At 61.6% G+C, this 23,954-nt stretch overlaps 5 protein-coding genes across 9 annotated transcripts in view; 3 read left to right on the top strand and 2 right to left on the bottom strand.

The window, feature by feature from the left end:
* The window catches only part of SULT2B1 (sulfotransferase family 2B member 1), a 30,851-nt gene extending 30,191 nt beyond the window's left edge, over nucleotides 1-660 (top strand). Inside the window, exon 7 of the mRNA XM_043600391.1 lies at nucleotides 453-660. Coding sequence (XP_043456326.1) covers nucleotides 453-634 — 182 coding nt within the window. The 3' untranslated portion in view covers nucleotides 635-660. The remainder of the gene's footprint in view (nucleotides 1-452) is intronic.
* A 187-nt stretch (nucleotides 661-847) lies between these two features.
* Nucleotides 848-9,366, bottom strand: FAM83E (family with sequence similarity 83 member E). The gene is made up of 5 exons (XM_043600396.1): nucleotides 8,618-9,366; nucleotides 7,291-7,458; nucleotides 6,821-6,945; nucleotides 3,120-3,564; nucleotides 848-1,700 (listed from the first exon to the last, which is right to left on the bottom strand). Exons 1-5 carry the CDS (start codon nucleotides 9,092-9,094, stop codon nucleotides 1,425-1,427), a joined length of 1,491 nt encoding a protein of 496 aa, XP_043456331.1. The 5' UTR covers nucleotides 9,095-9,366; the 3' UTR covers nucleotides 848-1,424.
* SPACA4 (sperm acrosome associated 4) lies at nucleotides 3,631-5,276 on the top strand. Its single transcript, XM_043600395.1, has one exon. It carries the CDS (start codon nucleotides 4,789-4,791, stop codon nucleotides 5,167-5,169), a length of 381 nt encoding a protein of 126 aa, XP_043456330.1. The 5' UTR covers nucleotides 3,631-4,788; the 3' UTR covers nucleotides 5,170-5,276.
* A 1,587-nt stretch (nucleotides 9,367-10,953) lies between the features above and the next one.
* Nucleotides 10,954-15,295, bottom strand: RPL18 (ribosomal protein L18). Its single transcript, XM_043600394.1, has 7 exons — nucleotides 15,004-15,295; nucleotides 13,526-13,612; nucleotides 13,073-13,180; nucleotides 12,547-12,645; nucleotides 11,686-11,809; nucleotides 11,533-11,602; nucleotides 10,954-11,071 (listed from the first exon to the last, which is right to left on the bottom strand). The coding sequence occupies exons 1-7, from the start codon at nucleotides 15,004-15,006 to the stop codon at nucleotides 10,996-10,998; spliced, it is 567 nt and encodes a 188-aa protein (XP_043456329.1). The 5' UTR covers nucleotides 15,007-15,295; the 3' UTR covers nucleotides 10,954-10,995.
* A 12-nt stretch (nucleotides 15,296-15,307) lies between these two features.
* On the top strand, nucleotides 15,308-23,904 carry SPHK2 (sphingosine kinase 2). Of its 5 annotated transcripts, none has more exons than XM_043600385.1 (7): nucleotides 15,308-15,418; nucleotides 16,312-16,560; nucleotides 19,739-20,216; nucleotides 21,119-21,268; nucleotides 21,401-21,495; nucleotides 21,581-21,696; nucleotides 22,179-23,904. In XM_043600385.1, exons 2-7 carry the CDS (start codon nucleotides 16,522-16,524, stop codon nucleotides 23,281-23,283), a joined length of 1,983 nt encoding a protein of 660 aa, XP_043456320.1. In that variant the 5' UTR covers nucleotides 15,308-15,418; nucleotides 16,312-16,521; the 3' UTR covers nucleotides 23,284-23,904. The 5 variants fall into 5 exon arrangements, with proteins under 5 accessions (XP_043456320.1, XP_043456319.1, XP_043456321.1 ...); XM_043600384.1 differs by having other exon boundaries at nucleotides 15,408-15,743; XM_043600386.1 differs by lacking the exon at nucleotides 15,308-15,418 and adding an exon at nucleotides 15,425-15,708.
* The last annotated feature ends 50 nt before the right edge of the window (nucleotides 23,905-23,954 follow it).

The following is a 23,954-nucleotide window of genomic DNA, read 5'->3' as shown; positions in this document are numbered from 1 at the left end:
TCACGGAGGTAGCGTGGGTGTTGTGGGAGCCCCGGAGTGAGGATGCCCTTTTCCAGCCAGGGAGGTTAGGGACAGGGAGCCAGGAAATGCTGGAGCGGGAGGGGGAGGTTCTGGGCAGAGCGATTTAAGGGGTCAGGGGGTAAAGCTGGAGGAGGAAGGCAACAGGTCTACTGAAAGGAGAGGCGGGGGGGGGGGGGGGGGAGCCAAGGGAAGGAGGGGGCAATACGGGTGCCCAGGGGTCTGGCCAGGTGACTGGAGGCCAGCGTGAGAGGCAGCCATCAGTAGGAGGTAAACGGGCAAAAACGTGGAGATGAAAAGGAAGCGGGGAGGTGCTCCTGGCCAAGGCCCGGAGGTGGGCAAGAGGGTGCTGGGATGTGGGGCGCGGGGGATGACCCCGCCGGGCCTCACCTCGCCGCCCCTCCCTCCCCTCGCCGCCCCTCCCTCCCCTCCAGGGGTGTGCGGCGACTGGAAGAACCACTTTACGGTGGCACAGAGCGAAGCCTTCGACCGCGTCTACCGGGAGCAGATGCGGGGGCTGCCCACCTTCCCCTGGGACGACCCCGAGGACGCCAGCCCGGACCCCGATCCCAGCCCCACCCCAGCCCAGGCCTCCGAGCACCCCCCGGACCTGTGACCTTGAGAATAAACGCATCGCTCCTGCCCCGACTCTCGATGCGCTCTGGAGGCGGCGCGCCGGTGGACGGCCGGCAGGGGGCGCGCGAGGGGAGGAGGCCGCCGGGGTCGGGGGACCCCCCACGCTGGGCGCCTGGCTCCTCCAGGGAGTCTGAGGGAGGAAGGGCCCAGGACTGGATTCCTGGGTCTGCGGCTAGGCTGTGAAAATGCAGGATTCTGGCATAAAGCAGCTTTATTGTGAGCAGAGGTAAAGGGAGCCCCAACAACTCGCCCCTTGGCACCCAGAAAACAGTCCCAGCGCCCAGGGCCCTGACCGGCCCCCCAGCAGGGGTCCCCACCAATTTCCTGTCCCTCATTATTAAGCCCCACTCCCTGGACTGGATTCTCTCCTCTCCTCTGCTAAGCTCAGTTTACCCGCAGCTCCGGAGCCCGATAGATCCAGGAGGCTCCCCACCCTGTCCCAGGGACGCCCCACCTTCGCCCCCACGCGACGCCGGCTCGGGGGCCACTCGGCCAGGCCCGTCCTCAGACAAGTTCCGGCCTGACCGCAATTGGATATGCCCCGTCCCGGGATGCCAGCGGGTCGACACTTTCTGCCCATTTTCTGAACTGCGACACTGGCATCTAGACTGAGCACTGGGCTTGCCCGAGTTCTAGAACAAAGGGGGAAACATCCCTGCCGCTTCCCGGACACCGAGGCCAGAAGCCTTGTCCAAGGCACCACACGGACGGGGGACGGGGGGCTGGGAGGTGACCGTCGACAGGCCCGTCCAGGGTGGCTTTGGCTCCCGTCAGGGTCGCCCCCCGAGTCCTGCCTGGGCAGCCCAGTCTGGCTGCTGGGTGCCTCGGGGCTCCTGCAATTTGGAGGTGGCATCCTCACCAAACCTCCTTCTGGTCGGGGACAGATGGCGGAGGCGGCGGGCAGGGAGGAGGGGCAGGGGGCCGCCTGGGGGCTGGGACCGGCCCAGAGGACGGGGTTCTGTCTCACCCCAGGGGGCCCCTCCCATGCCCCGCTGCCTCATCAGGGCCTTCGCGGGGGTGTCCTTGGAACCCCAGGATTTCTTGAGCTGTGGAGGGAAAGACAGGGAGGTGAGAGAAGGTGCTGGGGGCCGAGTCCAGGCAAGGGGAGGCATGTGTGTGCAGGGAGGCCTCGGGGGGGGGGGGGGGGGACCCGGGAGCCGTGATCCCCCCCCCCCGCCACTCTGCACTTGAGAACCAGGAAGCTGCCAGCAGCTGCCTGGGGGGAGTAAATATTTGCCGAGGGAGGTGATTCTGGGTGAGGGTGGCTCAGGACCGGGTGGAGGCGAGGACCTTGCCCCTGCTGTGCCCATCCCCACCTCTCCCCTGGACCGGAAACGAGGGAGGGAGGGGACCCCCGGGACACTTCTCCCTCCCCCTCCGAAAAGGTCCCCACTGGTTCCCACTTCGCGGATGGGAAAACTGAGCCTGACGGGGGCGCACAGCTCGCGGAGAAACTGCGTCCCAGTTCTGCCGGCATCCACGGCCCCCCCCCCCCGTCCCGGCTCCGCTCTCACCCTCTCGACAGCCCACTTTACAGCTGGGGGCACTGAGGCTCCCCACCCAGGATCCCAGAGAGTTAGTGTAGGCTGTGTTGGAACCCCGGTGTCTAAGCAGCTGGGGAGGGGGGGCGCCAAGACCCCCTCAGAGCTCCCCAAACCCCCTCCCCAGCACCCCCATGACACTCGAATCTGGGAAGCCAGGGGCAGAGCATTTAAAAGCTTCACCCGGGAGGCAACCAGGGCCGAGTTCCAATCTCTCCCTGGTGCCTCGGTTTCCTCATCTGCGAAATGGGCGGGTGCAGAGTTGTAATAACATCCCCCCCCCCCCCCAACCGCCAGAGGGTTGTGGCAGAGGTCCCATCTAGCCACCCCTGGGAAAGCGCCCGGCGTGTGGCAAGGTGCCCCCAAAAGATGGTTGCTTGGAACTCTGGGCAAGTTACTTGACCTCTCTGGGCCTCAGCTTACCCCCCCTGTAACAATGAACGTGAGAAGACTAGTAGCTCACTGACCTGGGGTGAGGTGAGGCCACGAACTCAATAAAAATAAATTCCACTTCGCAGATTTACCGGAATGATGATTGTTCTAGTTCATCCGCCCCTCACTGACTCCCTCCCGCCGGAACTGAGCATGGGGACCACTGCTGGGCCCATTTGCTAGACGAGAACATGGAGGTTCAGGCAAATTTCTGCCCCCCCGCCCCCCCGGCTCTCACAATTGGCGTGTCGTGCCCGGATTTGCACCCAGGGTGGCTCCCGGGGTCTCTGCCCCGGGCCGCCCAGCGCTCACCCCTGCCTGGCACGCAGTAGGGCCACACCCCTCTGAGGCGGGTGTTACTACAGCTCTGGACCCACCCATTTCACAGATGAGGAAACTGAGGCGCCAGGGAGAGACTGGAACTCGGCCCTGGTTGCCTCCATCCTTTTCCAGCTATTCCTGTTCTCTCTCAGGCCACCCGTCAGGTCTCACCTCGTTGTCACCGTCGCTGGAGCCGGACAGCTGGGACAGGCGGCTCAGGTCCCACAGGGAATGGCTGGGCCGGGCCGGGGGGCCGCTGGGGGTCCGGGCGCGCTGGACACTCCTCAGGATGTCGCTCAGCGCCGGCCCTGGGGTGGCCGGGGTCTCCTGGCTGTCCCCGTCAAAGACTCGGCAGGTGGCCAAGCGTTGGGCCAGCGGGCCAGCGGGCGGTGGCGGTGACATGGGGGCCACAGAGCGGCGGCGGGCCACACGGTGGGGGTTGTGGGCCAGCTGCAGCCCCCCCACGATGCTGACGAAGGGGCCCGAGGTGGGCGCGGACGGGAGTGGCCAGGAGGCCGCATACAGTGTCCGGAACTCTCGGCTGAAGGCGGCAGCAATCTCGCCGGTCAACAGGGTCACCAGGCCTCGGTGCAGGCGGGAGTCGCTCCACGTGAAGCTGGGGGGCACGCAGGGAGGGGTCAGGCTCTCCGTGCAGCCCCGCCCGGACTCCATTACCAGTCCCCACCTGGTCCCAGGGCAGGCTGTGTGACCTCAGGCAAATCCTGCAACCTCTCTGGCCTCGACATCCCCCTCCATAGAATGGGAACGACTCACATACCTACCCGGAGGGCTGACGTGACCGCTACGTGAGTTAAGACACTTAAATTTATCTTAAGGGACTCTGCCCCCTCCCCAACCAAGGCTGCATCAGTGCCTCGGTTTCCCCATCCGGAAAGAGATGGGATGTGTTTTCGGACTCCACAAGTCCTGTTGTCGGGCTCGGCTGCTTCCCATATAACGACCGCCATTTGTCAAACACTTGCTGTGTGGCCGCTCCGTGCCTCTGTCTGCTCGTCTGTCATACGGAGCTCGAATGTAGGGAGACTGGAACGAGGGAACAGGGGGTTGAGCCCCGGGCATGGTGGCCAGCTCTAAAAGCCTGCTGGCTGTGGTCAGCGGTGTCCCCATCGCCCCTGTTGTCACGATGGTGGCGTTTAAAGCATCTGGCTCAGGCCTTGGCACATAGCAGGTGCTCAGTAAATGCCCTCTTTGGAATCACACGAACCTGGGCTGCAATCCTGGCCCAGGGGACCTTGGACACGTCGCTTTCCCTTCCTGAGCCTTGGTTTGCCCGTCTGGAAAATGGGCTCACTGCGGGCTGTGTCTCGTGCGCCTCAGCGGGCACAGCACCCAGCGCCCAGAGAGCGACGACTCAGCCCCCAGGATGGCGAGCGTGGGTCCGATCGTCCTTACCTTGGCAGGGTGGCAGTGTCCTCCCTCGCTCCCTGACAGGTCAGGGGGCCGTCCTGCCCTCAGATTGTGACACCCCTCCCCCCCACCTGTGACCTCACCCCTGGAGCGGCCAGTGGGAACCCTGAGGGGTCTGTGAGGTCACCCCATTCCGCTGCACAGAGACGCCCGTCGGATCGCGCCTGCTGGCTTGTCTCCGTCCCGGGGATCTTCTGAGACCCAAGCGCTCGAGAGCCGCGGTCACGACGGAGCTCCTGAGACGGACACGGAGTGTTGGGAACCGAGGACACTCCAAGTGCTGACCCCGGGAGGCCAGCCCAGGGGCGAAAGTCGCGGGCGGGGGGGAGACTCGGGATCCTCATTCAGCGGTTCCGGGAGGCCCAGGAAGCCCACGGCCTGGCTTGGGCACCGTCACCCCTGCCAGGCCACCATGGTCCCCGGCTGGCTGCTGCTTCTGGCGATGGCTCTGCCCCCGGGTGCCACGGGCGCCAAGGACTGTGTGTTCTGTGAGCTGACCGACTCCACGCAGTGCCCCGGGACCCACATGCGCTGTGGCGAAGACGAGGACTGTTTCACGGGCCAGGGGGTGGCCCCGGGGCTCGGCCTCATCATCAACAAAGGCTGCGTGCAGTCCACTTCCTGCGGCCACGAGGAGCCCGTCACCTACATGGGCGTCACCTACACCCTCACCACCACCTGCTGCTCCGGCCACATGTGTAACAGGGCCCCCGGTCCCAAAAGCGGCCCGCTGGAAGGGGTCACTGCCGCCGGCCTAGCGTTGGGCCTGCTGCTGTTCCCACATTTGCTGTGACCGACCTGAAGGGCAGGGCCTGGGACTGGTCTCCCGGCCTCACTGCTCCCCGAGCCTCCTGCCTCCACCCCTCCCCCTCATTAAATGGCCAGAGGCCCTGGACAACCTCTCGTGGCCCTGGCCTCATCCGTTCTAGGGCCGTCCACCCGGACCCGGGGGCTCGGCAAAGCGTCCTCAGACCTGATTTGGTGGCGGGGAGCCACGCTCGGTGGGTTTGACTTGTCCCCCTACTGTATTTCATTGGTTCTAAGACGCATCTCTTTTCGCGTTTTGATCAGGATGCTGCTTTTCATCGGTGGCACCTTAGAGTCGATGAAATAGGGTTCAAAACAAAACAAAACAAAACGAAACCAAGAAACCCCGAATAACGACAATAATAAATGACAGCTGATGTTTACGGAAGGCGGCTGATGTGCCGTGCCAAGGCACTGTGATCTCGTTGAATCCCCCCAGGCCAAGCCGGGGAGGTAGATTCTTTCCGACAGGTCCCAGTCTCCACAGTGGCCGGTCCCAGAATGGGTTCCTCGGACGGGCAGCATGGGTAATCAGCGGGAGGAGCTTGCCAGGAATGCTGCTTCTCAGGTCCCATCCCAGGCCGGCTGAATGGGGGCGGGGCCCCGAGATCCACGTTTTGATTCCCCCGCAGGCAGGCCCAAGATTGAAAAACGCTAGCCTAGGCCAATGGTCACCGACTGCGCATGTCTGCCCGGCCCCCCCCCCCCCCCGGGGCACCCGGCAATGTCCGGAGACACTTTGGCTTCTCATAGTAGGGCAGAGTGGGTGCTATGGTCATCTACTGCGGAGACACCAGAGATTCAGTTCAGCCTCCTCCAGGGCCCAAGAAAGTCCCCACGACACAGAATCATCCAGCTGTCCCGCACGTGAGCACCGTCTCTGTCGAGAAGAAACCCTGCTCCACGGGCCCTAACCACATCATCCCGCTGTGCAGCGGGGGAAGCGCAAGCACAGAGAGGTGAAGTCCGTTGCCCAAAGTCACACAGCGAGTAGCTGGTGGAGCTACAGTTTGAACCCAGGCCCTCTGACCCGAGAGTCCCTGCACCCCGCACCCTCCCCGAACTGTGACCTTCGGAGGTAGGTGCTGTGATTAGTCACACCTTCCCGCTGGGGAAACTGAAGTTCAGAGCAGGGGAGGCACAGAGCTCAGTGTCACCGAGCTAAGAGGTCGAGGAGCCAGGATCCAGGGTCGGGTCAGATCCCAAAGACAGGAGAGAGGAGGGTCACGGACCAGTCCGAGGGCCAGGCCCTTTGCACACCGGCTGTTTTCTTTTTTTTTTTTTTTTTTAAATAGATGCTTAGAGGGGCGGAGTCAACTCACTCAGGGCGGAGCTAGGACCCCAAGCCAGGTCCTCCTGGTTTGGAAACCCACACACAAACTGCGGCCCCGCTTTCCAGATGAGGAGACCCAGGGTTAAAGAGAGGACCCTCCCCAACTAAACCAGCCCCCTGGGCAGGCCTGGCTCCACCCCCAGCTGGTTCTGCACCCCCCCCTCCTCTACCAGCAAGGGTGTTTCGACCCATTTCACAGACCAGGAAAGCGAGGCTAGGCTGGTCAAAGGGACGCCAGCTGCTCTCTGAGCACACTGGGAGATGGGGACAGGACACCGGGTGGCATCATGAGGGGCAGCCGTACCTGTAGGATCCAGAGATGACCCTCTCGCCGTCCAGCAGCACAAATTTCTCACGCACGTTGCCACTCACCTGCCGTCGCCAGCGGCTCTGGAAACTGCAGCCTCGCACGACCCGGATATCCAGGTTCTGGAACGGAGGGGGGCACGCCCCTGCTCAGGCCCACCTCGCACGCCTCCGCTCACCGCGCAGGGCCTGGGAGTCCCCTGCTTAGGACTCTGTCCCAGCTTCCCCAGAGTCACCAATATCCGGCCTTGGGGGGAGGGGGTCTCTTGGAGGTACCCCTAACTCAGGGGAACTGTGTGGGAAAGCCCGCCCCTGATTCCCCCAATGCCTCGGGCATCAGGTCTCAGCAGACCCTCTCAGCTGGCATCTGCCTCGATGAGCTAGAACCCCGTGGAAGGATCTGCCCCCGCTGCCCCAGCGCCAGGAGGATGGCGACTTGGTCGCCCCCCCCCCCCACCGGGTTCCTACCTCAGTGGCCCAGGGGTTCACCCCCAGCTGCCGGGCCAGCGTCAGGAAGGCAGGCAGCTGCTGGCGGTCCAGGAGCAGGTAGACAGGCACCCAGCGGCGTGTGGCGGCGTCTAACAGGTCCGAGAGCAGGTCTGGGTCAGTGAAGATGTCCATGACCACGGCCACTAGCTGGGGGAGGGGTGGGGAAAAGGGCTGTGGATGGAGCCTGGAGCTCCGGGGACATTTGGGAGTGGGGGGGCGGGGCCCTGGGGGTGAGGTGCTCTGGGGGTGGGAGTTGAAGGGCCTGGCTTCCACGGGATGTTCAGGGGACTGCGGGAGAGACCCCCCCCCCCCCCCCGCCCAGACCTACACTCCTGATCATACAGCGCCTACACGTGGATGAGGAAAAGCCTGGCTTTCCTGAAAAACTGTCATCCTAATCACAGCTGCAGTGGTGAATGATGTCCCCTGAGCTGTGACACACTGCATGGTGGCCCCCCCCCCCCCCCGCTCCAGGGCTCAGTGGGCTGGATGCCCGGGCAGGGCACCTGTGGCCAACTGCACAGCTGGGTCCTTGGGGGTGCCCTGGGGACTGGGGTGCTGAGCACCTGGAAATACGTAGCAGTGATGACTCCTGATCACTGGCCAGGACTCCTTGGTTCAAATCCCCGCTCGGCCACTCACCGGTGAAGACACTTAACCTCCCGTGCCTCAGTTTCCCCACCTCCTCACTTGGTTAAAATGCGTCCCGACCTCACAGGACCCTCCTGAGGGTCATTAAATGTTAACCCGCGCAAAGCACTTAAATGTGGGAGCCGGCAGGCACAAAGACCAGGCTAGGGGCGCCTGGGTGGTTGAGCCTGTGACTTGGGCTCAGGTCATGACGTCACGGCTCGTGAGTTCGGGCCCCGAATCAGGCTCACTGCTGTCTGCACAGAGCCTGCTTTGGGTCCTCTGTCTCTCTCTCTCTCTCTCTCTCTCTGCCCCTCCCCTGCTCACTCTCTCTCTCTCTTAAAAATAAAATATATATTAAAAAAAAAAAAAGAGTAGGCTACCTAGGGGGGCTGCAGGGGGGAATCTGGGGTGGAGGAGGTGACTGAGCCAGGGGGTTATAGTTAAGTCCCAAGGGTCGTGGATGCCTAGGGGTACCCAGGAGAGAGGGTGAGGAGGAGGTCTGAGGGGTACGGACACCTGAGTCATCGGGGCGGAGCCATGTGGACCCACAAGTCCCAGGAGGGCATGGCCAAGATGTCATGGGGCCTAGGGGACATGCACTCCCAGGGGCGGGAGCTGGCGTGTGAGGACGCGCGGGTCTGGGGAGTGGACACCGGGCCCCCCGAGCCCCCACCTTGCGGGCGGCCTGGATTTCCTGGCGCACCAGCTCCTTGAGGGGCGGGTGGCCCTCGTCGGGTGGCTGGGTGAACAGCTGCACCCGGGTGATTCCCTTCCAGGCCGGGTCCTCCGGCCAGCCCAGCCGCAGCGTGGGCACCAGCTCCTCCGACCGTCCAGGCCAGTAGGTCAGGCTGCCCGAGTCCCCATCGGTGGCGGCGGCGGCTCCCTCTGCCGCCCTGTCGGGCCGCTGCTTGGACGCTGTCCAGTCTTCGGCCGCCGCCGCCAGACTCCGCAGCTCTTCCCCGCTCAGGAAGGGCCGCAGCCCCTCTCGCTGCACGCAGGCCTCGAACGCCGCCGCGCCCTTGCTCAGCAGGGCCTCGAGCGCCAGCCGCTGGCCCTCGGAATACAGGAAGCCAGGGCTGGCCTCGGTCAAGGGCGGCCGGCCGGCCTCCGACTCTGCTCCTTCCAGCGCTGCCAGCTGGGAGGCTGACATGGGGCTGCTGGGGCGGGACGGCCGTGAGGCTGGGCGGCGGAGGGTTTGGCCGTCTCCGGGGCACTGACCATCTGTCTCCTGCCAGGCAGATTCTACGCGGCCACGGGACCCCTCAACTCCTCCTCTATGCTCCGCCCCGCAACAACTTCCGGCCTGCTGGCCACGCGATGCCCCAAATGACCGGTCTGCTGGCTCAGTCTTGGTCAGGCTGATGGCCCACCTGTCCTGGCCAGAGAGCCGGCCGACTGCCCCACCATCTCCAGGCGACAGGCCGCCTGCCTGTCTCCTACCACCCAAATGTCCCCAACTAGAGGCAGAGCGGGCTGCCTATGTGCCCCTGACCAATAGCGCGTCGAACTGACGCTCTCCTTTGGATTATCTGGCAGGCATCGATTGCTTCCAACAATGTCCGTATCTGACCACCCGGCCGTGTCCCGCAGAATCTGTTTCTCCTGACAACTCGCGGCTGGCTCAGCGGCTCTCACGGCCGGATCATTCCACGCACCTCCCCTTTGGACCTCCTCGCTCAGCTTGGGAAGAATGGGCTCCAGCCCGAAGTCTGGGCATCCCCCTTACCCAGCCAGGAAACGAGACCGGTCTCCGTGGACTGGGGACCCTGCTCCTGGGGTTTCACACCCACTCGGGCTGCCACAGCGGAGGATCCGCTCACCAGGAGGTTTCATCACCATGGAACCGGCCCATCTGGTTGGAGGGCCTGACCAACCACCGTTCCTTGGATTGGCTGCCTCTGCCCGCCTGTCTCCCAGCCAGAGTGCTCTGGGGCTGCCCTCTGATCTCTGCTGATCCCTGGCCGAGCTGCCCTGCCGGGGTTTCTACCCGAATCCTGCTATCTCCTGCTAGCTAACCACTTATTCCTGGCCAAGGACCACTCTGTCTCCTGTCCTGTCCCCCTCTCATGCTGTTCCTTTGAGGCTCCTGACCCAACCTTTGGGCTGTGGACCCCTGATCCCTGCAAACCAGCGGCCCCTCCTTCCAATCACGGCACCCAGGCGGCTTCCCTCCTCCAGACCACAGCGACCAGGCCTACAAAGATAAAGAGGAATAAAACCAGGACTCCCTCTCGCTCATCCAGAGCTCCCCCCATGTGTCCGGACCCCCATCCCCTTTCCCTCCTTGCCTTGCCTTTTCGGAGGTCAGAACAGGGGTCTGGAGACCTCCTGCCTCTATTTCTGCCGTCCTTCCGGCTGTCTCGCCTCATTCATCAGGTTTTAGCCTGGGATCCGGGGAACCCAGCCCCTTGTGTAAACACAGAGGAGGGCCCGATGCAGGTCCCTGCGGAAGGCCGAGCGCGGGTACGGGAAGGCCCCAGCCCAGGGAACACACTCACCAGGTCACTGGCCCAGGGCCCAGGGGCCCGCCAGACCCCAGCTGACTCAAGCTTCGGTTAAAGGGGAGCAACTCACCTGTTCCCACGTACCCCTCCCCCACCGCGATCCCGCCCCCTCAGCACTTCCGGGTCCACACCCTGCCCACCAGGCCGAGCCTGGGACGAGCTCAGGTTTAGAGGGGCGGGTGCGGTTAATCCGGGGGAGGGAACAGGTGCGGAAACACCTGTCACCCGGCTGAGGGGGCGGGACTTTGGCCGTGGGGGGCCCTCAGGGGTCCAACGGTGCAAGATCCCGACAAGCACGCACCGAAGCCTCCAGAGGGCGCCCGCGGGTAGAGCTAGACTCCGCCCCCGAGGGAAGGGCTCCTCCGCCACTGGTGTCCACGGAGAGGGGCGCGCATCTTACTCCCAGACTCCAATCCGATCCGATCCGATCCGATTCGATCCGATTCGATCCCCTCCCGTGTCCCGCCCCCTGTCCCTCATCCCGGGAATAACACACAAGAGAACGTCAACAGTCCAAATCTTTTTAATAACAAGGCAGGGTCTGGGATTAGTTTTTGTAGCCTCGGCTGGCCCTGCGGCCTCTGGCGCGCTCGAACTTCCGGCCCTTGGATCGCACGTAGGGTCTGCGGGAGGGAGAAGAGGGTGAGACCGTGCCCACACAGGTGTGGCCAGCCCCAATGGGACACGGACAGCTACAGAGCAGCACCGGACACGGGATGGGGTGGGGGGGGTGAGGGGGAAGGACCGGGGAAGGCCGGGAGTGCAGTTAGCATCAGGCACCCAGGAAGGATTCATCTGAGCTGCCCCAAGGGCAGGGTAAGAGGCAGGCTCCGTGTGGGAGGTGCAGACTCAGGCCCTCCATTTATATGCTGGCTCTGCAGGGCCTCAACAGGAGCAGCTTTAAGCCAAGTCTTGAGGAAGAAGCAGCAAGACCAGGTTGGGGGGGGGGGGGGTTTCTACGGAGGCCTGACGCTGGGTTGGTGTGAGAAACAGAAGGGGCTGGAAGCGGGGCAAGGCCCCCAGACCCACTGGGCGGGGTCCAGGGAAAAAGCCAGGGCCGGATGGCAAGGCTGGGTATACTCACTTGGTGTGGCTGTGTGGGGTCCCTGGGGCCTTGCCGAAATGCCTGTACACCTCTCGGCCCTTGCGCGGACCTGGGGGAGGGGAAGGGAAGGACCGGATCAGGCAGGGACCCGGCGCCCGGAAGCAGCCACGGGAGCCACTAAACCCCACTCACCAGAGAGCAAGACGGTGCCACAGCCCTTGGGAGAGTCCAGGGCCAGCTGGTCGAAGGTGAGGATCTTGCCTCCAGCTTTGAGGATGCGGCTCCGGGCACGGCTGCTCACGCGCAGTGCGCACACCTGGGGGACACGCAGGACGGGAGTGGTCAGACCCCTGGCACGGCCACCCACGGCTGCTGGGACTTCCTCTCCGCGGCCCTGGCCCGGCAGTCACCCCACTGCTTGCGGCGCCTGCTAATACCGTTAGAGTGAGCTTCCTGAGTTGACAACAGCTACTCTTACCGTTTTAAAAAACGTTTATTTATATTGAGAGAGAATGTTCACGTGCAGGGAAGGAGCAGAGAGAGAGAGAGAGAGAGAGAGAATCCCAGGCAGGCTCCACTCTGCCAGCACACAGCTCAACGCAGAGCTTGATCCCATAAACCGTTAGATCACGACCTGAGCCGAAATCAAGAGTTGGGACACTTGACCTACTCAGCCACCCAGGCGCCTCTGAGGCCAATTTGTTTCTAAAATTGCCTTTAACACTGCAACACCCTCAAGTTACTACGGATAAGGAAACGGGGGTAAAAAAGACCCCAGACGTTGTCCACAGGCCACAAACTGCCAGAGAAATCTAGATCGGAAGCCAGGCTACATGACTTGAGAACCAGCACTGCCAACAGGGACCCAGAAGGGACGTGCCCAGGGACACCCACCATCAAGAACGCCAAGATCATCCCCCTTCAATCCTAAAAGCTGCTCAAACAGGTAGGTGTGACGCCTGCCTCACACAGTGCAGACGTGAGACAGGTCATCCAGGCCCCGGAGTCTGCTCTCACCCCCCCACCGTGCCCGGGAGCGCCCTCCTCACCCACCTTCAGTTTGGGCACCTCCTGGACCCGCACGTCATCGGTTATCGTCCCGACAACCACGGCGGTTTTGTTTTCCCGGCCAGGCAGCTTCATCTTCCGGATCTTTGGAGGAGGAGAAATGCACGTTAAGGAAGTTCCTTCTGGTGTCTAAACCCCATCCCACTGCTCCAGGCGCCCCCAAGGGCACAAGAGACACGTGTGCCCTGACGGGGCCAAACCCACCCGCGCCCCACCTCCCAACTAGCTCCCCGCTGGTCTAGCCTGGGAAAAGCACCAGACACGACGCGCAAGCAGACTGTTCGACAGATCGCTCCTGACACTTAAGGACTGCGTCATGGGACCTGAAACCACACGAACCCACTATAACTGCCCCCGCTTTACAAGGAAACAAGGCCGAACCACTCAAGTACCCGCCGCTGGGTGAAGTGAACCAGCCGATGGCCAGGCTCCAGGCCTGCCCACCCCCCCCCGCCCCCCCAGAGCCCAGCTCTAAGACAGGATCCAGTCCCTCCTCGAGTCAGCCGCTCACCATCCGGGAAAGGGACAGAGGTGGCCGGTTGGTGCGACTCATGAACAACCTCTTCAACACAACTTGGTTAAAGGTAGAGTTGGTCCGTCTGGCCAGAAACCGGTACAGCTGGAGGGAAGAGAAAAGGAAGGATGAGAACCGAGGGCAGCCCACACCCCCCCACCTCCCAACCCTCCAGCAAATGGCAAAAGAAATGATGTTTGGGGCTAGCAAGGTTTTTATGGCTTTCCCCCATCCCACTGGGCCCCAAGGAGACCCTCCAAGCCCCCTCCCCAGTCCCCAGATATAGACAGCCCAGACGCTGAGAACACTGAACCTTCCGGAACCCCGGGCAAAACCAGTTACGAGCTTGCCAAGCAGACCCCTGGAGGAGCCTGGGGACCAATGCTAGAATGTTCTAGAAGTCACAATTCTGGGGTGGTGCTGCCTAAGGGTCTCAGGCCTCAAGCTCACCTTGACCAACAGTCTCAGGTAGATGTCCTGGCTCTTGGGTTCCTTGCGCCGAACCTTTCGGTCTTTGTTGTGGCGGATGTCGACTCCCTGCAGAGTTAACGAAGCAGAGATTACGGACCCAACTCTGCTCTGGCAGATTATTTGCCCGCAAAAATGAGCCGATTACTCATCTCCGAGGAAGAGCAAGGACCCCAGTCTCTGAAGAGACAACAAATCCCCGGTCCACCCCTAGGTGACATGCGGAGAGTCACTTACAATCTTCTGGGCCTCAAATGACCCCTATGAAAAGCTTTCACACAGCAGTCACACCAGCTCAAAAAAAGATTTTTTTTTTTAATTTTTAAAATCTATTTTTTGACGACAGAAGCCAAGGGCAGACTCTACCTAACAACTTGGCGGAGAATCTTTATTTGGAACTCACTCAACGCACAACCAATACGAGAACCTTTCCCGCACTTACCTCCCCGAACCCCACAACCTTAGGAGGGAGTTTCCCACTTTTACGGAGAAAACCAAAGAAGCCACCGTTTCCACTACACCATACCCCAACTTCTGCCCCGAGATTTTTTTTTTTTTAACGTTTATTTATTTTTGAGACAGAGACAGAGCATGAACGGGGGAGGAGCAGAGAGAGAGGGAGACACAGAATCGGAACCAGGCTCCAGGCTCCGGGCCATCAGCCCAGAGGCCGACGTGCGGCTCGAACTCCCGGACCGTGAGATCGCGACCTGAGCCGAAGTCGGACGCTTAACCGACTGAGCCACCCAGGCGCCCCGATTTTTTTTTTTTTTAATAGACCAAGTTAGGAATTGCAAAGAACTACTTGGTTATCCGTAGCTCCCTTTTCTCCCAACATTAAGGTATGCAATCATCTATGATGCGTTCTTCGGACAAACTCTTCCAAACTCACATCAGTCACACAGGATTACTGTGTCCCCAACAAACAGACCGACAAATGGGGGTACGGAAAGGGAAGGCAAGATCACGGGGCGGACAAGGAGCTGAGACTTCAGCGGTCTGCCTGGCCACGAAACCCAGGCATTGGACGGTCAGAGACCCCCCCCCCAACCTCCCGCCCCAGAACCCAACGTGCCAGGCCAGGAGGGATGACAGGTCCAGGTAGAGGCAGCAGAGACAAGAGATTAAGAACGGACGTGGGACCAGCGCCTGGGTCGGAACCCTGGCTCCGCCACTTCCTGGCAGGGTGATCCCGGTCACGTCACTTAACCTCCTTGTGTTTCAATACGGCCATCTACTTAATTGTACATATAATAACAAAAGGGCAAGGGAGGGGGCCGGAGGCTGAGATGACCGACCTATCCCTGGTCTCCGAGCCTCCCCAGTCGTTCCCCCACCGCGGCGGTCGCCCCCTCCGAGCTCCCCTGGCATCCCTGCTCCCCTCCGGCATTCCCCCAGCCCCAGTCCGAGACGGATGGCGGCGGATAGCCGGGGCCCCCAGCTCTCCAAAGCACGCTCACCATGATGGCGCCTCCCGCTCAGCCAGGTCCGGAAAGAGAGAACAGCGCCGGGGTGGGCGGGGAAAGCCTTCAGCGAGTGGCGCCTACGTGACGTCACACGGGCACGACGCGGCGCGGCACTCGAGCCGAGCCCCTTCACGGCGAATCGCCTCACCCGCCGTAGGGGCGATTCCGGAATAAGTGGACGAACCACCAACGGGGAACGAGCGCTACGTCGAGGAGGAGGGGCCAAGCCCGGCGGGGGCCTCTCTGGCCCCACCAGTCCCTGTTCTCGATAGTTTTCCGGAAGAAAGGGATCTGGGAGCGAGAGAGATGTGGCGCAGAGCTGGGAGAACGCGCCGCGCGGTGACGCTCTGGCCCGACGCCGACGGCCTCTCTGTGGCTCCGGGAGGACCCGGCGGGCCGAGTACTGGAGGTGAGGAGGCGGAGCTGGCGGGGCTTGTCGGAACCTCGGGAAACTTCTGACCCCACGCTTCAGGCATTTCCTTATCTGGCTCACCTCTCTTATCTCGTGCCGCGCTTGTTTGGCGGCCTTAGCTCGGGAAGTCCTACCTGAGATCTAACCCGAGATCCGCTTGCTGCAGCCCAGTCTAGAGCATCCCGCATTTCCCATTTTTGGATGCCGTTTCTCCCCCTCCTCTTTCTCTGACCCCCTCCTCAGCCTCTGCCATCTGGGGGCTGCTTTTCCCAGCCGGAGAGATTCAGGTGACCCAGCGCGATCAGTGCGAGGGCTTTGCACGGTACTGGAATGCGGAGGGGGCGCACAGAAGCCCCGGGGCTGGAGGGGGGGGGGTGGGGGTAGGGTGGAGAGGGAATCGCTGAAAGGCTCCAGAAAGAGAGGGGGAGGAGAGACTCTGAAGGAGAGGAAAAGACTCAGAGGGGAGGAGGATTGGAGACCCAGAGGGGGAGTGGACGGAGACCGAGGGTGAGGGAAATGGAGACCTAGAAAGAGATGGAGATTGAGGGAGAAGCAGAGACACAGAAAAGAAGGTGAGATGGGGTCGTGTCAGCTGTAGCCAAATTCAAATCCCGGCTCTGCGAATTACTAACAGTGTGACCTTGGGCAATTCACTTAACCTCTCTGCGCCTTCCTTTGCTCGTCTACAAAAATAGGCTTGGCACATATTTTCCAGAATTACATAAGTTAGTAAAAAAAAAAAAAAAAAACCGCTTAGTACCATGCTTTACACATGAGCACTCAATACAAATTAGCTTCCATTCCTATTATCAGCCCTTATTGTGTAAGACCGGACAGACTGGCTGGGGCAGTGACAAAGCTGACCTGTCCCCTCTTTTCTCCTTCCTCAGGGAAGCCCTGCCTGTTGGGCCTCCAGCACATCCAGCCTGGCCTCCGGTCGGCCTGCCCCTTGATCCTCCTACTTATTCACCTGTCCTCCACGGGGCCAGAGGCCAGGCCCGCACTGTCAGGCCTGACTCCTTGCCCATGCCACCCTCCCATGGCCTCCTGCCCGGGACCAGGGTCTTGCTGATGTGGTAACAAAGCAGAGGGGCCAGCAGATGAATGGACGCCTTGAAACAGAGGAGCAGGGGGATCAGGTAAGGAAGGGTCCGCGTGAACGTGAAGATCACCATACCATGGGACACAATTTTCTTCGTGTCGCGGTGCCCTTGCGTTTGTGACTTGGTCTCTGTTGTTGAGTCCCAGCCTCTTTGTCTGGTGTGCCTGCCTTTCTCCCCAACTAAGATGTGTGTTTCCCTGTCTCTCCATCTTTCTGTCCCCTGTCGCTCTCTGGATCATTCTTTGGCGTATATTATCTGGTGCTGTTGCTACTCTGGGTTTAAACACAAGGAACATTGTTTCACAGCAAATGAACTTCCTCCATTCATCACTTTTAGCAAGTTCTGTCCCTGTCTCCTTCTGCATGTGTCTTTCTGTGATTCTGTTTTTTTGGTCTCCTGATACTATTCTTGTCTTTCTCTCCACTGCACATTTCTTTGCTTCTCTATGTCTCAACATTTTTGCTCTCTTTTTTTTAAATTTATTTTTATGTTTTATTTTATATTTGAGAGAGACAGAGACAGCGAGCAGGGGAGATGCAGAGAGATAGAGACAGAATCTGAAGCAGGCTCCAGGCTCTGAGCTGTCAGCACAGAGCCCCACGCGGGGCTCGAACTCATGAGCAGTGAGATCATGACCTGAGCTGAAGCCAGATGCTTAACCCACTGAGCCACCCAGGCACCCCAGCATTTTTGCTCTCTGACTTGTGGATTTCGGTTCCTCTGGGCCTCTGGTCCTCCAACATCGTCTTCCTCCCTCATCCCTGACCTAGAGGTCTCTCTCAGATACTGGTTCTCCCCATCTCTCTCTCTCTTTGTTTCTTTGTCTTGCCATGTTACTGGGTCATTCAGTGGGCAGATGTCCATGTCAGGCTGCCTCCATCCTGGTTTGGATCCAAGGTAAATAGATGAATTAATGAGCCTCTTCTCCCTGGCTTTCATTCCAGAACTATCTGTCTCCATCTCTGTTGTCCATCATTTTCTGGGTCTTCTTGTGGCCTTAGCCTTGCATGTTCTCAATTCTATTGTCTTTGTCTCTTTGTATATATCTCTGTTTTCCTTAGCGCTTGTCTTTCTGTAACTATCTGAAAAACAGAGGGCACTCTAAGTCTCTTACTGCCTCTGACTCTGCTTTTCTGGGTCTCTTTTACTAACTTCCGTTGCATATCTCTGGGTCTTTGTCACCTGTGTTAGGGTCAGTCTCTAATCTGCAGGCGGAGATCTTCCTCACGTCCCTTTTCTTTTATAAACTCAATGGACAGGACAGGCCTACCACTTGCCCTCCACAAAGATGGCGTCAGCGGCGCTGTCAATGGAGTCGTGACGCCCCCTCTGCTGCGCGTGTGCCCTCACCTACTATGGCAGCTGATCTCGCGGAGCGCGATACCCCGCCCAGTTCTCGAGCTGTCCCTCGGCTAGTCCCTGCGCCAAGCTCGCGAGCCGGCTGGCCCCGCCTCCCGCACGCTTTCACTGGTGCGGCTCAGGCCGGCTGCGCGGCCATTGGCTGAGACGATGCACACCCTCCCCCCACCCCTGGGTCTGATGGGGGCGGTTGGTGCTGACTTGAGGGGCCGCCCGGAGGAGGACTCGGCGTGTGAGGAGGGTGCGGGGGTAGGATCAGGGACCCGAGTCTGGGGGACTGCGGGACCAAGAGGAACGGAGACGCAGGCCGGGACTGGGTTACCAGGGGTGTGGGATGGAGACGCAGGACCAGAAACCGGGATTGAGGGATCCAGGAATGGAAACCCAGGTCTGGGACTGGGTTCTGGAAATGGGGTGGGAATACAGGACCTGGACCGGAGGAACCGGAGACAGGAACTCAGGCTTATGGATTGCGGGGAATTTATGGATGGAGACCCATGCCCAGGTCTGGGGGACCAGGAGGCAGGGGCTGGAGAGAATGGAGACCGGGCCTGAGACTTGAGGACCTGGGGACAGAGGCTCAGGCCCAGGACTGGGGGAGATCTAGGACTCTCTACTTAAGCCTGATTTGAACTAACGGATAGGGGAGGGATCCGTTCAAGTTAGGGGTGGAGCCTGAGGGAGCTGCCCAGGGCAGGGGGCAGAGGTGACTTCTGAGGGTGAGTCCATAGATGGGGGTGCATCTGGGGCAGCTCTGGGCCCAGGAAGGAGAGGGCAGGACCGGCAGGTGGCTGGGTGGGCGGGGCGGTGGGGGACAAAGGTGAGCTGGAAGGTGGCAGAAGCTGGGCAGAGGGCAGGGGGAAGGTCTCTGGGGAGGGGACCTCAGGCCCGGCTCGTACCCCCTCCCTGGAGAGCAGGCGGCCAGACGCCCAGGTCAGTGCTCGGGGTCCAGCTCTTGGCCCCTGCCCCTTGCAGGTGCCTGCATGTGGCTTCTCTAACTCTCTGACTCCTTAGCTCTTCCGTGTCACACCCCTTTCTTGATCTCTCCAGCTGTCTACAGCCCCCCGCCCCTCCTATCTGCCCTGTTCTTTGTCTTTCTGATCCTCAGAGGACCTCCCGGAGCCCCTAAACTCTGACTCTCCTAAGTATCTTTCATCATCTGAGCTGTCTGCTCCTTGAAGCTGGTGGTCTTCTTCTCTCAGAGTTTGTCTGGCTCCTAGAACTTCTCCCTCTCTTTGGGTCCCAGTGTCTCTCCCTTGTTACTTTCTCCATCTGGAGATGACAGTGTGAGCGTGTGTGTGTGTGAGTGTGTGCGCGTGTGTGTGCTTTGTGTGTGTGTGCGTGTGTGTGCGTGGTGTTCTCTATCTTTGCATGTCTGTTTCTTTACATCTCCACCATCATGATCTCTCTCCTCTGCCTTATTTTTCTCCAAAGCCCTTGTTAATCCAACATACTATATATCTTACCTCTTCGTCTCGTTTTTCTGTCTTCTGATAAGACTATAAACTCCACAAAGGCAGGGATTTTTGTCTGTTCTGTTCCCTGCTGTGTTCACTGGGCCTGGCACTGTGACTAGAACATAGAGGGCACTGAATAATTATTTGGGGGATAAGTGAATGAGTGTTTGCATGCCTGGCTGTCCACCCTCCAGGATGCTAGCCTTCCTATACAACTGACTTCTGTCCTGTGTCCTCAAGGTCTCCCCCCACCCTTGTCTGAGCCTGTCTGTTTCTGATGCTCCCATCTCGTCTGTCACCGCCCCCCGTGTCTCCTTGTCCACAGGCCCCGCCCCTGCTTTTCTCTATCAGCCATAGGGGTCTTGGGCTCTGACTCCTGCCCTCCTCCCTCCCCACAGAGGCCAGACCAGGAGCTGACCTGGAGCTGGGGCCACAGGCCTAGAAGCGCCCTGGACAGGGCCAAGGCCATGGCCCCCCCACCGCCGCCACCATTGGCCGCCAGCACCCCGCTCCTGCATGGCGAGTTTGGCTCCTTCCCGGCCCGCAGCTCCCGCTTCGCCCTCACTCTCACACCACAGGCCCTACACATACAGCGGCTGCGCCCAAAGCCTGAAGCCCGGCCCCGGGGCGGCCTGGTCCCGCTGGCCGAGGTGTCCGGCTGCTGCACCCTGCGGAGCCGCAGCCCCTCGGACGCAGCGGCAGCCTACTTCTGCATCCACACCTATCCGCAGGGCCGGCGCGGGGGCCGGCGCAGAGCCGCCCGCACCTTTCGGGTCGACGGGGCGGCCACCTACGAGGAGAACCGCGCTGAGGCCCAGCGCTGGGCCACTGCCCTCATGTGTCTGCTCCGTGGACTGCCGCTGCCTGGGGACGGGGGTGAGGCACTACACAGCCGCTCCGTCCCTAGGGCCACCTCGGTGTCTCCGTGGGTCTCCCTCTGTGGGCATCTCTGTCTCTACTGTGTGTCTGTCTGTGCTGTGTCTCTCTCGGTCTGTATCGAAAGAGTGATAGACAGGGACGGGCCCCAGAAGGAAGAAAACCACAGGCAGAGAAAACATGATTGGTGTCTGCTGCTCCCATAGGTGGTTGTCTGTGTCCCCTCCCCCCTTCCATGGGCCCTGACCACAGATGAGTCAGAGGTTCCCAGGCTGGCGCGAGCAGCAGACTGAGACATGATTAGTCACCACCCAGGGACAGGCACTCACAGAGGTCCCCTGGGGCAGCCCAGGAGCCCAGAGGTGGCATCTAATCCAGCCTTTGGGGGTGGAGGGTGGCCAGAGACTTTTGGGCAGAGCGCCCCACTCCCCCCAGGCTTCTCAGTTGGCACAGGAAGGTAGAAGTTCAAGGGTCCCCAGCTGGTGAGTCTGCCTTGGTCTTCCAGGATCCTGCTGGCTGGCTGGCTGGGGGCCCTGGGGGATGGGAACGGGGAGGGGGCCTTGCACGGTGCAATAACCTGATCCTGGATTCCAGGTGTTTGAGGAAGAGGAAAGTGAAAACCACAGCTCTCCTTCCTCCTCCCACACATGGGTCCAAAGGGCATTGGGATTAGACACCCAAGTCCTGCCTTTGGGGGATGGGGGGTGCGGAGGGTGCATACCTGAGCCTCAGCAGCCGAAGCCCCAGAGGAGAAAAAAACCAAACAAACCCACCTTTGACTTCCCAGCAATCTCCTGTGCCAGCCCTCCCCCAGTTCCCCTGGGGCTGTTTGCAGTTTACTGCTTCTGCGGTGAGGGGCCTGGGTCTGGGGCCCACGTAGACGCCTTCCCCTCTCTTTGCAGAAATAACCCCAGAGCTTCTGCCAAAGCCACCCCGATTGCTCCTATTGGTCAATCCCCTTGGGGGGCGGGGCCTGGCCTGGCAGTGGTGCAAGACCCACGTGCTGCCCATGATCTCCGAAGCTGGGCTGTCCTTCAACCTCATCCAGACAGGTAAGGGCTGTGTCAGGATGGAGGTAGGGGCTGGGGTGGGGGGGAGGCTAGGACTCCTGAGCCTTGAGGCCTGGGGCGTGGTGGTGGGACAGAGCCGAACAGCCTGGCTCACCTCCGACTTCCCCACGCTAGAACGACAGAACCACGCCCGGGAGCTGGTTCAGGGGCTGAGGCTGAGTGAGTGGGACGGCATTGTCACGGTCTCCGGAGACGGGCTGCTGTTTGAGGTAGGGCGGGGGCATCCTGCTTGAGCCCTGGGATGCCGGGTTGGCCTGGCCCCGGGACCCAGGTGTCTGGTCTCCCGCCCTCCAGGTGCTGAACGGATTCCTGGACCGCCCTGACTGGGAAGAGGCTGTGAAGACGCCCGTGGGCATCCTCCCGTGTGGCTCAGGCAATGCCTTGGCCGGAGCTGTGAACCAGCATGGGGGGTAGGTGGGGTCCTGCGTCGTAGGTGAGCCTGATACCGTGAGGGGAGGGATGAGTCCTCCTGCAGCCTGGCACTTAATGTCCCCAAGTCCCCTTTGCCCACCAGCCCGCTGCCAATCAGTCTGACTGGGGTGCTCCCCATACACCCCCCACCCCCCAGACATTTTTCCTGGTTGTTCCCAGCTGTGTCCCTAGTGCCCAGAAGTGTACCTGGCACACAGATGGCACTCGGGGAACGCTCATGGAATGAAGTGACAGGGAGCCTGGCTCAGTAAGAAGAGTCCATCCCGAGGGGGCCCGATTGCTGCAGGCGGGCCAGGCCACCACCGGCCTGCCTGGTCCCGCCCCCCCCCCCCCCCCCCCCCCCCCCCCCCCCCCGCTTCCCACCCCTTCTGTGCCTTTCTCCTGCTACCCTGTGCTCTGTGCCTCTCACCCAAGCCCGTCTACTCTTTCCCACTGTGTCCATCCGTCTCTGGCTGTGAAGGTTTGAACCTGCCCTGGGTGTGGATCTGCTGCTCAATTGCTCGCTGCTACTCTGCCGGGGCGGCAGCCGCCCGCTGGACCTGATGTCTGTGACGCTGGCCTCCGGCTCCCGCTGCTTGTCCTTCCTGTCTGTGGCCTGGGGCTTCGTGTCAGACGTGGATATCCAGAGCGAGCGCTTCAGGGCCCTGGGCAGTGCCCGCTTCACACTGGGCACAGTGCTGGGCCTCGCCACACTGCACACCTACCGAGGACGCCTCTCCTACCTCCCTGCCACCGTGGAGCCCACCTCACCCACCCCTGCCCGTGGCCTGCCCCGTGCCAAGTCAGAGCTGACCCTGGCCCCGGCCCCGGCCCCGGCCCCACCTGTGGCACACTCACCCCTGCATCGTTCGGTGTCTGACCTGCCCCTGCCCCTGCCCCTGCCCCAGCCCGCCCTGACCTCCCCTGGCTCGCCTGAACCCCTGCCCATCCTGTCCCTCAATGGCGGGGGCCCAGAGTTGGCCGGGGACTGGGGTGGGGCTGGGGATGCCCCCCTGTCCCCAGACCCACCACTGCCCTCACCGCCTAGCTCCCCTAAGGCAGCTTTACTGTCACCCATCACCGAGGGGGTCCCAGAAACGTTAGCATCCTCTGGGCTTCCCCCTCCCACCCCCGGCTCTCCGGGAGCCGTCTCTACCAGGGGCCCGCATGACCACCTGCTCCCTCCTCTGGGCACCCCACTCCCCCCAGGCTGGGTGACGCTGGAAGGGGACTTTGTGCTCATGCTGGCCATCTCACCTAGCCACCTGGGGGCAGACCTGGTGGCGGCTCCCCACGCGCGCTTTGACGACGGCCTGGTGCACCTGTGCTGGGTGCGTGGTGGCATCTCCCGGGCTGCGCTGCTACGCCTTTTTCTGGCCATGGAGCGAGGTAGCCACTTCAGCCTGGGCTGTCCGCAGCTGGGCTACGCCGCGGCCCGTGCCTTCCGCCTCGAGCCTCTCACGCCTCGGGGCGTGCTCACTGTGGACGGAGAGCAGGTGGAGTACGGGCCGCTGCAGGCGCAGATGCATCCGGGCCTCGGCACGCTGCTCACTGGGCCTCCCGGCTGCCCGCGTCGGGAGCCTTGAACCCAACGAAGCTTGCGGCCCGCCGGGGGCGGGGCCAACATTCCAAGGAGGCGGAGCCTGACCTAAGGGCGTGGCCTAGCTGCTAGAGTTAGGGCGAGGGTCCCACACGCAGGGGCCCCAGCCCCGTCTCAGGATTGCGCCCGCCCCCAGGGGACCAGAGGTAAAGTTGGAGTGTGGCCCGAATTCCGGAGGCTCATGATGGTCCCAAACGGGCTGGCCCCGAGGGTAGTGCCTGACCGATGAGGGCGGGGCTCAGCCCAAACCCTCGCTTCCGGCTCGTAGGACGCCAGGTCGGCTGAGGGCGGGGACTGTCTTACGTCTTGTCCAATGACGGGACCTGGCATGTGCGGGCTGGGGAAGGCCTTAGTTCATTAGCCAGTCAGGGCCCGGGTCTCGCCCCATCCATTCCGGTGCCTCCACTTAACTGGCCAATCAGCCCACGAGGGGCAGGTTCCCCGGGGCCGACGCTCGGATTTGCACTAATGTTCCTCCTCACCCCCTTGCCGGTGGGGGGCGGGGAAACGACCGTCTCCTGTCTTCTGTCTCCTGTGCGTCCCGACCCCAATCTTCAGAGCAATTGAAAAGGTCTATGCAATAAAGGCAGTCGTTGCATTCCTCTCAGACCGTCGTCCCTGCTGCACCACGCAACCCGCGGGAGGGATCCAGCCCTA

Source organism: Prionailurus bengalensis, chromosome E2, assembly GCF_016509475.1.
Source record: "Prionailurus bengalensis isolate Pbe53 chromosome E2, Fcat_Pben_1.1_paternal_pri, whole genome shotgun sequence".
Taxonomy (NCBI): domain Eukaryota; kingdom Metazoa; phylum Chordata; class Mammalia; order Carnivora; family Felidae; genus Prionailurus; species Prionailurus bengalensis.
This window is presented reverse-complemented; position numbering and strand designations above follow the sequence as displayed.

What these genes read in the sequence shown, in the direction of transcription:
- FAM83E (XM_043600396.1), bottom strand. Translation starts at nt 9,094, where the DNA reads ATGTCAGCCTCCCAGCTGGCAGCGCTGGAAGGAGCAGAGTCGGAGGCC. An exon ending in AAATCCAGGCCGCCCGCAAG is followed by an intron (nt 7,459 to 8,617) that starts GTGGGGGCTCGG and finishes CCCCTCCCCCAG; the next exon opens with CTAGTGGCCGTGGTCATGGA. An exon ending in CCAGCGACGGTGACAACGAG is followed by an intron (nt 1,701 to 3,119) that starts GTGAGACCTGAC and finishes TTCCCTCCACAG; the next exon opens with CTCAAGAAATCCTGGGGTTC.
- SPHK2 (XM_043600390.1), top strand. Translation starts at nt 18,034, where the DNA reads ATGCACACCCTCCCCCCACCCCTGGGTCTGATGGGGGCGGTTGGTGCT. An exon ending in CGTGTGAGGAGGGTGCGGGG is followed by an intron (nt 18,133 to 19,738) that starts GTAGGATCAGGG and finishes CCCTCCCCACAG; the next exon opens with AGGCCAGACCAGGAGCTGAC. An exon ending in GCTGTGAACCAGCATGGGGG is followed by an intron (nt 21,697 to 22,178) that starts GTAGGTGGGGTC and finishes CTGGCTGTGAAG; the next exon opens with GTTTGAACCTGCCCTGGGTG.
- RPL18 (XM_043600394.1), bottom strand. An exon ending in ACCTGAGACTGTTGGTCAAG is followed by an intron (nt 13,181 to 13,525) that starts GTGAGCTTGAGG and finishes TCTTCCCTCCAG; the next exon opens with CTGTACCGGTTTCTGGCCAG. An exon ending in ACCCCACACAGCCACACCAA is followed by an intron (nt 11,072 to 11,532) that starts GTGAGTATACCC and finishes TCCCTCCCGCAG; the next exon opens with ACCCTACGTGCGATCCAAGG.
- SPACA4 (XM_043600395.1), top strand. Translation starts at nt 4,789, where the DNA reads ATGGTCCCCGGCTGGCTGCTGCTTCTGGCGATGGCTCTGCCCCCGGGT.